General features: G+C 32.3%; 1 protein-coding gene across 3 annotated transcripts; it reads right to left on the reverse strand.

Moving 5' to 3' along the window:
• Nucleotides 1–8,703: 8,703 nt before the first annotated feature.
• BRX (DZC (Disease resistance/zinc finger/chromosome condensation-like region) domain containing protein) lies at nucleotides 8,704–15,273 on the reverse strand. Of its 3 annotated transcripts, none has more exons than XM_022047390.2 (7): nucleotides 14,838–15,273; nucleotides 14,470–14,632; nucleotides 13,362–13,522; nucleotides 10,431–10,819; nucleotides 9,739–9,868; nucleotides 9,283–9,644; nucleotides 8,704–9,068 (listed from the first exon to the last, which is right to left on the reverse strand). In XM_022047390.2, exons 3-7 carry the CDS (start codon nucleotides 13,491–13,493, stop codon nucleotides 8,990–8,992), a joined length of 1,092 nt encoding a protein of 363 aa, XP_021903082.1. In that variant the 5' UTR covers nucleotides 13,494–13,522; nucleotides 14,470–14,632; nucleotides 14,838–15,273; the 3' UTR covers nucleotides 8,704–8,989. The 3 variants fall into 3 exon arrangements, with proteins under 3 accessions (XP_021903082.1, XP_021903080.1, XP_021903081.1); XM_022047388.2 differs by having other exon boundaries at nucleotides 9,283–9,647; nucleotides 14,838–15,152; XM_022047389.2 differs by having other exon boundaries at nucleotides 9,283–9,647; nucleotides 14,470–14,682; nucleotides 14,838–15,152.
• Nucleotides 15,274–15,855: the final 582 nt, after the last annotated feature.

Raw genomic sequence — 15,855 nt, forward strand, 5'->3', positions numbered from 1 at the left:
CCCTATTTATAGAAAATGGGGATCATTGAATTTGTGCCAAATGACAAAATCTGGTGAGGAGAGAGAAAATAATGGAAAATGTGTGATGTGATGACTGACAAATGTGATTGACAGATGGATGACGTGACGTGATGGCAGCACAAAAATTGGAGGCACGCCACCCAAATGATGGTAGAATGATGCCCAAGCGACAGCGACACCTCGCCTGAAGGCAACGCACGATGCCCAAGGGGGCGGCGCACAATGCCAGAGGTAACGCATGCTCCCCAACTAGCTACACGCTGCAGGCCTAACCTACTACGTGCAGGTCTACAGCACGCATGCATACCGCAGGGACAACGTGCGTAAAAGGCGCACGGAATAGCACCCGTTTGCACGCAATGGGACTTGCGCACAGACCGCACCCTGCGCCTTATGCGAATAAGACGTGCGCACAGTGCGCACATCCTATGCTGGCTGAGCGCACGCAGAGCATATTGTGAGAAACAAAGTCTAGTTGTATTTTGATATAAGGAGGCTTTGAGTTTAATTGACTTTGATCCCTCTTTGGCTAGTGTTCTGTTGTATGTTTTACAGGAATTCGATTACTTATTTCCAGGGGAGATATCAAATGGATTACCATCGATACGAGGGATTGAGCACCGGATCGACTTAGCCCCTGGATCATCTATTCCCAACCGACCCGCCAATCGAAGCAATCCCGAGAAGACAAAGGAGCTTCAGAGACAGGTAGAGGAATTGTTAGAGAAGGGACATATTCATGAAAGTCTGAGTCTTGTGCAGTGCCAGTCCTGTTGGTACCCAAGAAGGATGGGTCCTGGAGGATGTGTGTTGATTGTCGGGTCGTGAATAAAGTCACAGTTTAAGTATAGACACCCCATTCCCCAACTTGATGATATGTTCGACGAGTTAAACAGCGCAAGCGTCTTCACCAAGATCGACTTGAAGAGTGACTACCATCATATCTGTATGAATCCTAGAGATGAGTGGTAGATTGCCTTCAAAACGAAATACGGTTTGTATGAGTGGTTGGTTATGCTCTTCGGGTTGACTAACGCTCCTAGCACCTTCATGCGTTTAATGAATCATATTTACGGTCATATCTTGATAAGTTTATAATTATTTACTTTGATGACATTTTAATATACAACAAATTATTAGAAGATCATGTTGAGCATATTAAAAGTATCCTAAAGATACTGCAAAAGTTATATGCTAACCTCAAAAAGTGTACCTTTTATAGTGAAAAAGTAATCTTTTTGGGCTTTATTATTAGCACACAAGGTATCGAAGTAACTTTGGGAGAGTCTTGTAGCACAAATTAAGAACTAAACTATTATTTTTCACTATCTGTTACCCGCAAACAGATAGACAAACAGAAGAAATTAATAGGACTCTAGGAGCCTGATTAAGGGCGATAGTTGGAAAAAATTTAAAAACATGGAAAGAGCATTTACCTTTAGTGGAGTTTACTTATAACAGGACTATTCACTCTTCCACTGACTTATCTCTTTTTGAGATTGCATATGAGTTTAACCCATTAGCCCCACTTGATTTAACTCATTTACCTTTGCAAGGACTTACTAATCTGGATGGACAACAAAGAGCAAAGTTAATTAAAACTATACACAAAAAGGCACGGGAACACGTGGAGAAAAGGAACGAATCATTCCCGCATAGCTAATAAAAGGAGAAAACAATCACATTTCAACCAAGAGATTGGGTATGGATCCATATGAGGAAGGAAAGATTTGCTAAACAATGGAAGTCAAAACTGGACCCCAGAGAAGCTAGCCCGTTCCAGATCTTGAAGGGCATCAACGACAACGCCTACAAGATAGACCTCCCAAGTAAGTATGGCGTTTCCACCATGTTTAATGTTGTTGACCTTTCCTTTTTCAATGCAGGTCCAGTTTCGAGGACAAATCCTCTTGAAGAAGAGGGAGATGATGTGAGTATAGATCATCTTGGGCTACTTGGAAGAGATATCATCATGCCAAGTGAACCCATAACAAAGAGGCAGACCCAAAGATTACAACAAACTTTCCAACTCTTCATCCAAACTTGTATTAATGAAGAAGATGGGTTTGTATCCACTAAAGAAGTCCAAGAAAATAAGTTACCCAACTAATTAACCCAATGGCATAATTGTCTTATCAACTTGCTTCAAGCACATGATGAAAATGGATAAAAAAATGAAGCAATCAGCCAAGATGAGGGGGAAGACCATATCTATCTTAATTAGGAATTTAAAGTTTAATTTTAATTAATTTCTTATGTAATTGCACCTAGTTAGGAATTTAAACTTTAATTTTAATTAAGTTCCTATGTAATTGCACCTAATTAGGAATTTAAACTTTAAATTTTAATTAATTTCCTATGTAATTGCAATTTTAATTAGAAAATTTTTATTATCTTTTTATTCACATGATTTACCCTATAAATAGGTCATCAAATCTTCATTGTAAGCATTCAAGATTAAATTCAATAACATTGTGAATCTTATTAAAGAGAGGTGTTTTCATCCTTCTTGTTGAGTAAGAAATAGATTTACTTATCAAGTTAATTCCTTATAGTGTTTTTCCATTCTTCTTATAATTCTCCGTTTCCTAATGATCTTAATTCTTATCATTCTTGATAGAGAGAAATAAGAAGGGTTTTCATATGATCAAATTCTTTTGGTGCCTTAAATGAAATTGTATGAGTTTTTGATCACGTTGGTTGATCTTGAGTTCCGCATCATGGTCTCTCTCTGGTCATTGTCCTCTTACTTAATCTACATGTTTAAAGCTCGTTGAGTCACAAACATATCTCCCAGAACTGGCTGGGCAATACTTTCTTCACTAGCTCCAAATGATGGCGTGTCTTCCTATTCACTCTCATAATCACTGATAACATCCCCATCATCTCTTATGATCATAGCATGTTGATTGGGACATTGGAACGCAATATGTCCAACCCCCAAACACTTCAAACATTTAACAATGTTTTGTTTTGTAGCGAGTGTCTTAGGGTTACCTGTTGGATTGCTGGAATGTTGCTTGCCCTTTCTATCTTCAACCTTCTTATTCTCATCCATTTGAACCCATCTCTAAGTAACTTGAGGGGTGGCACTGACAAACCCTCAAATAGCTCCTCTACCTTTCAATTGCCTCTCAATCTTGGTAGCCTTAGGTACCATCTTTTTCAGGTCAACATAATTATGTAATTCAAGGATATTGGCAATCTCCTTATTCAGGCTTTCTAAGAACTGAGCCATGGTAACTTCTAGACGTTCTTCAACCCTACCTTGAATCATGGTTATTTCTATCTCCTTGTGATACTCTTCCACTGTCTTGGAACCTTGAGTCAAGCGTTGTAAATTCAGGTCCATATCCCTGTCAAAGTGGGCTGGTACAAGACGCTTCCTCATAATAGATCTTAACTTCCTCATAATAGATCTAAACTTTCTCCAAGTCGTCATTGGCACATCTCCATCTTGTTCTCTGAGAGTAACTAATTGTTCTCACCAGACTGAGGCAATATTCGATAAATTCAAGAGTTGCCAACTTCTCCTTACTGTGATTGCGGGAACTAAGGATGAGATTGTCCTTTCGCTCCCATTTAAATAACCAAACCACTAACATAAACATCCCCTTAATTTTTATAGTCACAAGATCAATATCTTAAAATGTAAAATATTTGAAAAAATATTCCTTCAAAAAAGAGGCAGCAAAGCTTTTGTATGTTCCGAAGAGAAATTTTACACAAACAAAGTTAAAATAAGTTGGTAGTGTACAAATATGGTATAGAGCAATACCGATATATATTTTACATTTGTTGCTATTTTATAATTTATACATCAAATATATATACAAAAAATACCAATATACCCATATAATATATATCTAAGAATAACTAAACCATTTAATTTTAAAAAGTATTTTAAGAACAAAGCAACTTAAGAAAACTTTGAAACAAAGATACTTGATTCAAACATGTACTACAAAAGGAGAGAGCAACATGGACTGAGTTTGGGCATAACTTGAAAATAAAAAGGCTAAAATGGGTAACGAGTCTTGTACTACTTAACTATCTTCAAAGAATTCCCTTACTCTTTTTGGTTCAAACGCAACCCAAAATTCTTAATTGTGATTGTAAAAATCACTCATTTACACTGACCTGCGACGTGGTCATGTCATTTTCTTAAAACCATATTCTGCTCTTAAAGTAAACTGAATCTTGGCTTCATCTCTCTCTTTTAAGGCAGAACTTGTAACAACACCCATCCATCAAGTACCCACCAAAACTAGAAATACCACAACCAACATCTAAAACAACATTAATGCTCTTCCCCCATTCAACTACTGGTGAAGTCTAAATGACAGAACGGAAAAAGAAAAGAAAAATTATCCAAAAAAGCTATATTTGAAAAAATAAGCAAAAAAATTAGAAAAGCATGCCAACTTAGTTCGACAAATTCGTTCATAGAAGAAATGGAGTAAGACAGTAAAAATCTGCATACAGGGAGCTGAATTTATTCATATGACAATGCCAAACTAACGGAGTTCTTTACTTCTCTAGAAAACAGAGCATGCTTTGCTTCTTCCTCCATATTGGAAATCTTAAAATTCGTGACACACCCAGTTGCCAATGAACATTGACGACAAAGAAGCAAGCATGACATTAAACTAAACAAGCTTTGGACGCAGGAAAAATTGGCGAGCGTGCAGGAAAAATTGGCGAGCGTGCATGAAACGAAGCACCCATGAACGTTTTAAACATAAAGGGGGAAAAACCGAAATGAATCTTACCTAAAACGATTCAGTGTCACCATGTCTCTGCACTTAGGACACGGAAAGGGAATCTTATACCATTTACGCAAAGGCACCAAGCACCTGGGACTCGACTTCGGGCAGTGCTCCTCTCAAATACTCCATATTTCTTCTCGTTTTTAGCCTATTGATTGTCAACATGTCATCCAAACACAGTATAACATCCATGGCCGTCGATCCTTCACATCTCTCCCACCTTAGGCTCAACCTACCATTCCCATCATCAAGATAAGCGTCACCGTTATCGTCATCGTCTTCGCCACGAGCATTTATAGGTACCGGATTTTCATCAAACAGGAAGGCGGCATTCCAAGAAACGGCGTGCATCCCGCATCCCGTTGGATGGGGGAGAAAACGACGGTGTTTTTTATGGAGCGAGTGAGCAGTAATGGTGGTTTAAGGACTGAAAAAGATGCGACATCATTAGAGGTCGGACTGAATGGTGGTCTTGATAGTTATGAGAATTACAATGGCGGCAAGAACGAACAAGGCCAAGAGCGCGGAAGTGAAGGAGAACTTTCCTTAGGTGAATACGCCTTGAACTGAAATTTTTACAGGTTTCTGATATTAGGTTTTTGGAGAGAAAGATGAAGAAGATGATCAGGTTTTTCAAGGGAGAAGAGTCGCGGGAATGAATGGCAGTTCGGTATGAAAGTTTGCCAAGGGTTTAGTTGTTTGGGATCTCGGATCGGGTTTTGGCCTATGGAAGCCGACTCGTTTTTCCCTTTATAGTATAATTAAAAAAATTAGAGTGACATTTTAATTAATCTTAAATTAGTTTTACAATATCTTCAGGCTCGTAATCTAAATAAAAGTAAATAAATATTGAAATGTCATATACCGAAATATACATATCAGCCAGTATGATTTACACTATTATATTCATAAATCATATAATATAAGAACTCTATGAAGACTCCTCTTAACAAAACTTATCAAACATGCCAAACTACGCATGGACCTGTTTGATCCAACTAGAACCTTCAGTTTAGGGGGCATACATCAGCATTCTTCCTTGTACACAAGGATGTGGCTCTTCAAGGATTCTCTAAGTTCTACAAGAAAATTCAAAATGAGATGGGAGCTAAAATATATAGCTTTAGAAGTAATCATAGTAGAAAATTTGAAAAAAGATTCAAAATTATGAAAGATTATTGATTTTAATATATTTGATAAAAGAAATAGTGTGTGTTAATTAATGTTTGCTAAATTTTTTTATATTAAGCATAACATATATATGAAGATCTTAAGAATTCAATACTATCAAGAAAATCAAGATTAAGCTTAAAAACTGTGAGTTATAATATAGTTTGTAAATGTCTATAAATTTTAAGAACAAGGCTCATGAACAAGTTTTTAAAAATTAAAAATTTTAGACTAAATAATGAATTTAAATTTTAAAATATCATGAAAGAATAAGAATATTTTTTAAACAAATTAATTTTTAGAAAAAACTGATAGAACAGTAAAAAAAGTTAAATATATAAAATATGTTAAATTAATAAAAATGAAACTAATTAATCACAAGTGGAATAATAATTTTCAAGTTCTCTTTGTTTCAAATAAATTTATTAAGTGATTTGAAGTGTAAATAAGGTTTATATTCTATGCTATTATTCTCGGGTCTCATTTTTAATAAATCCAAGATACAATACAAATAGATGTAAAATACTTCACATGCATTATATGAAAACACAAAAATTAACATGAAAGAGTATTATAAGTATTAAATGCACAAATTTTTAAATAAATTATATTTGATGGTTACTTTCTAAATAAGTAGTACTTAATGGTCTCACCTATCTCGTCATAAAGAGAGATACTTTTAGAATTTTTGAGATTAAAAATTTAAGATATCCTCTTCTAAAATTCCTCTATTCCTTGATTTCAAAAATTATTGATGGAGTCTTATTTTAAAAATCATCAAATTATTTGTATTATAAATTGAAGTTTTTATTTTATAAGAGAAGCTCAAACTTCATTCTCTATTTATATGTATTTTTAAGGTAAACGAAGGAATTATGTATGTTCATTAAGTAAATCCAGCTAAGAAAAGAATTTAAGGTGGAGTTTCACACATAAAGAAAGAGCTTGTGTAATGTTTTGGTTAGGGATAGTAAAAGCACTTAAATGGTTGACTTGAAGAGATAATGTAGGTCCACATGAGTGATCAAACCTTTATAAAGCTCCTATATATGTTCTCTTCCTCTCTTTGTTTATCATCTTTAATTATCATTTTTGTTAAATTGAGTAGTTTGTACATTATGTAAGAATATATTTTCAACCTTCATTAGCTCATTAACTAATTGTCATCTTTAAATAATCTCTAAGTTAATAAAGGAATTATTTCTCTCTTAAAATTTTATCAGTAAGTGTTATCTCCTATCAATACTGATAAAAGAACAATTTCATGCATACATACTAAAATATAATTTCTTAAGATAAAACAAACAATAAAATATGAAAAAAAAAAAACTAATTCATCTCTATCTTGGATTGCTAATCCTTTGATTCAACACTCTTGATAACAAAATGAATCTTTAGTGATCACAAAGATCATAGAATCAATGATCCTCAAAATCTACAAAAAAAATTTGCTTTTATCTTCTTAAAAATAAGAATAAATTAAGAGAAAAACACAAAAATCTTTCCTAATTATCAGCAGGGCATGAAAATTGGTAGTTTTATGCACCTTAAAGACAAATTTTCTTTATTATATCAATATTTTTAAAATAATAATTTTTCGTTAAGTTTTGCTATCTATTAAAAAAAGAGAGCTTGTTGATATATATATATATATATATTGATTTTGGTGATAATAATATTTAATTCATGTTAATATGAATTCTTGAACTCTTGTAAAGAAAAAAAAAATAGTAACGAAGAATGGAATTCATGGTCCAAAGAGTCTCTAAAAGAACAATGAACAAAAAAAGATCTTGGAAGATTAGAAAGTTATAGTTACCTAGTTGTGCACATGTGATGGAGGAACTAAGGTGAATAGCTCCGATAAGATTAAAACATCATAAAGATATCTTGAGCTTTAGTTCTCATAAAAAAGGCTTGTAATGGCTCAAAGGGTTGACAACCCAAGAAAGGGGTAAATTGGGCTTCTTTTAATAACCAATTAACGTTAACAAATTGTATTTCACTCTTGATACATGAAAGATTAAGAAATAATGATCCTTTAGTTGATCTAGAGATTTTATGAAAGTGATAGTTAGTTAATAAGTAGAATGAATGATAATAATATGTCTTTAGATGATGATAGTTACAAATTCAGAAGGATAGATTGCATACAGAGACTTAAAAAATGTGAGTAATTAAGGACCCAATTTAGAGAATTAAAATATATCAATTAAAGTTTGTCTTTAGATTGAGAAACAACTTTATCTTAAAGGAGTTCAATTTTTTGAGTTTTGAGATAATGTTTCAATTAAATTGATTTATTGATAAATAAATTTACAAGACATATTTTGGTTAAGTTTAATATTTGTTTTAATTCTTGTATGTTTATGAAATTTTTTCATAAATATATCACATTGTAATTTGCTCAATACGGAGTTTAAGACCTTACAATTATCTTATCTTATATTGTATTAAGCTGCTATTATATATATTAATAAATTCTATACTAGTCTTGGATTGTAAAAGTAGGGTGTGATGATTAAGAAGACAAGAGAAGTATTTGAGAAAGCTAATAAAAAGTACAAAATTCATAAGTTTGACTCATATTGAGAAAAATAATTATGTAACTCCTATTGACTAATGCCACATGTAGTATATGAATAAATTCTCTTTTGTTACTGATTATGTCTTATTTCTAGTATAATATAAGAATAGAGTAAATAAATTTGTTTCTCTCTATTAACTTGCACTACAAGAAATAACAGTAGCAAATTTTAAGAATTCAATTCCATTTCTTCACCTATTAATTTGTGTTACAAACATATAACATTTCATTTGAGAGCTCCATAATCCCATGAATCCCAAATATAAAAGCTCTTAAAAGGTGGGAACAAGAAAATAAATTCCTTCTTGTGTAAAATTTTGATTTTAGGATGCAACATTAAAACAAAATTGGATGTTGAGTTCATTTTCTTGGGATACCCAACTGCACCTCTAATACATTTACTTCCAGCTTCCGATCTATGTGTATTATGTATGAACCTAATTTAGAGGTATTGTGCTTGTATTCTTTCTCGGTTCTCTTCCCACCACAGCTTAGCATGGACTTCCCCGAATCTTTCCCGGCTGCATCAAACCAGAAAGAAAAATGTAAGAAGTTGCCAGAATTTCTATGTCAATGAAACATCTTGTTATACATATCAATTAAATCACTTGAATCAATAACGAAAATGTGTTAAAGTGCTCGTTTTAGTAACTTGCAGATAAAGATGGACAAGCATCCATCTTGTTTCACCAGAAGTTATTCAACACAGAATACAGAGAGATACGAATTTGTCACCTGAATCTGACTCGGCGAAGCTCCCTAGTGCCATCAGCTAACTGTCTGATGGTAATATAAACTCCAGGTTCATCTTCTTCAACCCATTCGGATTCCATCTCACTTGCGTTACTGATAGAAGGCTCATCTCTAGAAGAAGTTGTTGTTCTTGATGCATCCATGGAAGATGCTTCACCTCTTGGAGGACCTGAACTATAAGCACTGGGGCCAGCGTGGAAGTGTTGGTTGCCACCTTGATCCATATGCTCAGATGGGAAATACCCTTTACTTCCAGAGGGTTTATAGTGGTGCCTCGGTGTCCAATCTTTGTTTATCATAGGGCTTTCCCTCGCTGATCCCATCCTCGAGTAAGATGAATCTCTCTGCTGCATACGTGAATCATATACTAGATGAGATTTTCTTAGTGATAGCTGTTCCTAGTGACATGAAAAGGAAAATTGTCAAAAACTGATGTACCTCATCCTCAGACCTCGGAGGAGTGTGAAGAGCTTGGCGATTAAATCTCTGTACATTGTACAGCTCCATTATCCTGTCGTAGTTCTCGCCCCACCACCGCTGAGCTTGCCACTTATTAAACATCTCTCGGCTTCAAACAAAGTGCATTTAAAATCAGTTATTGGTCTAAAGTATTTGATTTTTGTATATCTTTCTGTTTTACAATGAAATCTAATAGTAAAGAGAGTTCAATTTCTAATGTAACAGAAGCAAAACCATTATTAATGAAGATAGTTGTTGGAGTTTTTCTATTTGAAGAAAACTTGAACTTCAATTAATTTCCGAATTGATAACTTACTGTACTTTTAAATAAGATTTTATATAAATTAATCTTATAAAAATAAACTACCACTAATAATATAATATTTAAAAAATAAATATAGATAAATTTAATTAAAAGAAAAAGTAACACTAATTACATAATATTTAAAAGATAAATATTGATCAAATCTGATTAAAAAATAAATCTTATTTAACTATAAATTAATATATTATAATTTTTACAGTAATTTTTAACAATATTATCATCATATTGGAATATATGATAATGCCTTTGGTCTAGAATAAGGACCCAGCTGCAGATTTTCATTGTTTATTAGTCCATGGATATGTTATAAGCTTTTAGATTGATTTCTGGTTACATGTTTTCGTACCTGAAACGTATACGCTTCAGATCATTGCCGCCATTAGGAAGGGAGATAAAAGTAATATGAACACCAGGCTCCACCTGTGCCATCCATTCTTTTGGCTGATCCTCGTCATCGAGCACCACATCACAAGACTCGGTGCCTCCTCCTGGAGTTCGATCACCATTAAACACTCCTGTAAATCTTGAATCGGACCTTCCAGGTGGATGGTGGGCAGAGCTTGTAAAATCCCAAGCAGGTGTTGAGCTTGAGCTTGCAAAATAAGGATAGGGAACACCTTCTGATGCAGTATCGAAATCGGGATATGGTCGTTGTCCTTTTTTGTAGCTGCTGGAGCCAGTACATGGCTTGCATTGACGGTAAGCACCAGAGAATTTCAATGCCATATCTTTGATCTGCAAATCATTGATACTCAAATATTGATAAAAAGAGAAAAACCAAAAGTTGGTAACTACTTTTATTGGAATAGTTTTTATTAGGTACTGAATAAGAAATATAATTAATTGTATAAATTAAAATAATTTTTAATTAATTCACATAAGTCAATAATGATATTAAACTAAATTAATGTACAATAAAATAAAAATAATAAATACAAAATTTTACATGAAACTTCTTCAGTATAGAAGAAAAAACTACAGTCAGACTTCTAGAAAAATCCACATTAAAGTAATCCATCTAAACCATCTCAACGAGTTTAACATAATATATGCATATTTTTTTAAACCTTATGCTAGATTACTACATATTTTTTACTTCTAAGTACGACATTGACATACATTAAATATATATAAAAATATATCTATGTAAGAATAAGATTGGCCAAATGAAACTGAGTGGAGAGGTAAAAGGCATATTGGTTGTAAACATTCCAACCTGAGACCAGCTTTGTCTATAGTATTTTTTTTTTTTTTTTTAAATTCTTGGTCTGTAAATTTTCTCTTTCTTTCTTGCTTATTCCACATTATATATTATATAATATGGTAGTGGGACTTTATATATACAGTAAATCGACAAGAATTCAATGGTGGGTCAGGGCAAGGACACTTGAATTTCTTTCTTTTCCTAAAATACAACCTTGTCTTTTTCTAAAGACATTCACTATTGCACAACATGGGAATATATATATATATATATGTTTGGTAAGAAGTTACAGAATGAAGAGAATCAGAGCATGATTTGACTAAAACCCCTTTATTTTAAAACCCAGATTGGAAAGTAAATTAAAAGAGCATTAGAACAACAACAAAGCTTCCTTAGGTGGAAATACAAGCTTGTTTTTTAGGGTTCTCTTAAATTAAAACATGAAGCCAAACAAACCCTAGAGATTAATGTGTTTACAAGATGGGTAATAGAGTAGGTATATGTCATATAGCCCTCTTCCTGCCTAGGCTCTATATATATTTACCATTGCCAAAGTTAGTATAGTGAAAAGCCTTATCAAAATCAATATGGTTTGCCTAAAAAAAATTCACCATTGCCAAAATCACAATCAATTAAAAATTTATTTTCTTTTTTTTTTTTTAATTTTTTTCTCTCATAGTATAATTTAAAACAAGAAAATACTCAAAAAGAAATTTGCAAAAATAATAATTTGGTAATTTTATTTACTGACATGATTTTCTTTTTAATAAATAATTTGGTAATTTAATTAAGAGAATCAAAATTCTTGAAGTCCCCAAAAAAGAAAGTGGTACCAGCTAAACCCTAAAGTACCTTCATGACTATGACAATTACGTGTTCATTTCAACAATCAGAATTTTCTTTACTAATTTATGTCATACCTTAAAATCAAATAATTTTAAAATTAACAAAAGCAGAAAATAAGAATGTCTTCACGTGATGGTCAACGGAGTCAACAATACACCCAGATGCGTACTGCTATCGTTACTCCACGTGACAAAATTCTAACATTACACCCTATACTATATATATATGTGCCAAAATTTCCCTTTCTTTAAATTTATTTTAATAAAAATGAATATATATATATATATATACTGCAAGTATTCTGTACTTTCTTTAAAAAAAAAAAAAAATCTAGTTGATGAAAATATTTAAAAAATCAGTCAAAGTAATATGTATATATAGGTACACACTGCAACAAGCATGCGTGTTGCAGTCTGTGTATGTATATATTAGTTTTCGTTCTTATTAAATATTTAAAAATAATTATTTCAAACCTCTTTTTTTCTTCATGTTTGTTACCATAATTTGTGTCAATTAAATAAAAAATTAGTTTTTATTAAGATTAATATTTAATTATTATAAAATTCAAATTTTATTGAAAATAAATTATATATAAATTGAAATATATCTTTCAATTTTTACAATAATATAAAAATATTATGCATTAAAAAAATATAACGAAAGAATTTTAAAAACAAACTATAATAATATAACAAATATTTAAAATGTTGTCTAAATTCAAAACTAAAAACTCAAAATTAACATAATAATTATGCATAATATATCAAAATCAAATTTTGTGCATAACATAAAAATGGACTGAAAATAATTCCTCATTATTTAAAAAATATACTTACAAACATGTGATAAGCAAGTTTAATCCATATTAAATATTAATTTTTTTTTTTACATATTTAATTAAAAATACTATAAACAATTACTATATAATATTTATTTACATTATACAAAAAAAAAATCAATTATTCTAGTTAGAAATGAAGTGAATATTAAATTTTTTTAAATTTTTATACATTGTTGATTTAAAATAAAATCCCAATTAGTATATTGTTTTATTTTATTTAGTATTAGTGTTTTGAATAATAATAAAATAAAATAAAAGATTCTTAGAGAAGTGGGGCCCGGGAGATCAGAGAATGGGGATATGATTTTGTTCGTTTTCACAAACAAGAAAAAGAAAAGTGGAAAAAGCGAAAATAAAAAATGGAGAGAAGATGTTTTTATAAGAACCTGCGCCGTCAGGCTTTTGACGGCGTCTTTTGTATTTGGCGTCCCACTCCCACGCGCTCCTCCTCCTCCACTTCCTTCCACTTCCTCTCCTCCTTCCGCCATTTGTTTCGTACATGCGATACACGTAAACATTTCTCCTCCTTCCTTTTACCTTTTTACCCCTACATTCACAATTTAATCTTATTATTAATAAAAGGGTAAATTGGTAAATTTGAAAGAGACAATGGAACATTCTTATTATATTATAATGGATTTTTTGGGGTGAATACTAAATAGGGAGGGAGAAAATAAATGTTAATCCCTCGTACCTTGTGAAACTTGGACAGTGTTTGGATACCGAGAAACCAAAGAGAAAAACAAAAGGAAAAGGAAGTAAGGCTGATCTAAAAGGGACCAAATAAATTCAACTAAGATATGTTTGGTGATTATGGAGGCTTTAAAAAAGAGGGGGAAAATAAAGAAAAGAAAAAGAAACTCGGGATCAGAGCAGGAAAACATATCCCAATCAATTATTCAAAAAGAGAGAATATATGTACATATATACACACACACACACACACACATATATATATATATATACATGGGACATGAGTTTGTTTAAAAAAATATTCAAAGTTTCAAACACCAACCCATTGAAAAACATTTTAAAAAATCAAAACAAACCCAGAAAAATTCCTTTCTTGCCCCAAACAATTTCCCATTCAAGAACATAAAAAAAGAAAAACAAATGGATAATTAAAAAAAAATCCATTTTTATTGAAATAAAAATATTTTAAAAATTCAAATTTTTTTATTTAAAAAATTGATGTTGATGATGGACTAATCAGAGGGATGTCGAGAAATGAAAGCAGTGGATGAATAGACAAAGAAACAAAATGGAGAAGAGAAAACAGTGAAAAACACATTGAAAACTACCACACTCATCACTATTATTCGAAAACGACCTACCACACATATACATATACATATACATATATATATGTTAAGAAAAAACCCAAAAATAATTTTTTCTGAAATAAAAAACCAAATAATAGACAATATTTTTCAAAGATAAGAGAATAAATGAAGTTATATATAAATATATATCTATATTTGTTCTACAACTCACTGGCTGCTGGTAGTGTCTTCTCCTCTTAGCTGTCTTCTTTAAAGGACTAATAAAACCTCCTGGGGTCCTTTTTCTTTTTCTCTGCTTTTATTTACTCTGCATTCATTGATTTCTCCACCTCCCTCCCAATCCCTCTTCTTCTTCTTCTTCACTATCTACATTCCTGCATCAATCACGCCTTTTTCTCAATCCAATTCCATTAATGAATGTCATCTACTATCACAAAAACATAAAACCAAAAAACCCATCAACGAAAAATGGAATTTTTTTTTTTACAAAAGATCTGAGTAAAGCGTTTACAGAGATAAGAATAAGCAAGATTCTCGGTTTGGTTTCCCAGAAAGTTGAGCCAGAAAGAAAAGTCTTACCCTCCCTTAACTTCAGAACCTGCTCGTGGGTTCACAAGCAGATGTATCGTGGATTTGAGATCTCTAAACACAGCTTTGAAAAGGCAGAGGAAAAATCTCGATTGTGGGGGAGACAAAATGCATATGAACAAGGGGGAGATAAAAAGAAAAAGGAGAGAAAATTTCTCTCCGGGAGAAAATGACCGGAGAACGTTACGGTTTTTTTTTACCCGAGATGGTGGATTTTTCGGGTACGGAGCTCCGAGTGTGGATGATGAATGGGAGGGATTATTGGATTAAAGACAAGGAGAGGAGAACAAAGATACGCTAAAGTACTTATATAAGGCGGAGCAGACAACGCCGTCAGGACGTTGCCGTTAAATGACGGAAGAGACGAGCGTGCGTAAGTGAGAAAGCGTTAAGAGGCACAAACAGTCGTTTACGTTGTAACAGTTGGTCTTGATCTGAGAGGACATCGTGGACCCACATGTCTCAGACGAGAGGGATCTCTTACGTGTCTTGGAAGTATGCCACGTGGCATATCAGGATTGAATTAAATGCCCACGGAGAAGAGAGTTTTTTGTGCTTCCCATAAATATTTTATTTACTCCACGTCACATTTTGTTTTTTTTGCACAAAATGAAAATGGGCCAATACTTTGAAATGGATATTTAAGTTCCTTTTAAGTTATATTTGGTTTGATTAAATTGTATTTTTTTTTTGGATACAAGAAGAAAGTAACCAAATGGGTTAATGAAAACAATCATACATGGGTATTATATAGTTTGAGGCAGGAAATTAAAATCAAGCATATAGTTCAAAGAATTTTAATTTAATTTCTATTCGTAATTAAGTTGTAACACAAATTCTACATATTCAATTAAAGTGATTTAAGATATATTAGAGAGCCTACATCTACACTACAACTCTCATGAAGATATCAAGGCCAAAATCAATTATTATCCAAGAGAAAATAGCTCAAAAAATAGAAGCAAGACACATGTGCATTGATAAGGGTGGAATCAATATAGCTTGATAG

This window comes from Carica papaya, chromosome 3 (assembly GCF_054855325.1).
Source record: "Carica papaya isolate Zhongbai chromosome 3, ASM5485532v1, whole genome shotgun sequence".
Lineage (NCBI taxonomy): Eukaryota > Viridiplantae > Streptophyta > Magnoliopsida > Brassicales > Caricaceae > Carica > Carica papaya.

Excerpts from the sequence above, each read along its gene's own strand:
- BRX (XM_022047388.2), bottom strand. The coding sequence starts at position 13,493 with ATGTTTACGTGTATCGCATGTACGAAACAAATGGCGGAAGGAGGAGAG. Across the intron at positions 10,820-13,361 it reads TCAAAAGCCTGACGGCGCAG|ATCAAAGATATGGCATTGAA; the intron begins GTTCTTATAAAA and ends AATGATTTGCAG. Across the intron at positions 9,869-10,430 it reads CTGAAGCGTATACGTTTCAG|CCGAGAGATGTTTAATAAGT; the intron begins GTACGAAAACAT and ends CTTTGTTTGAAG.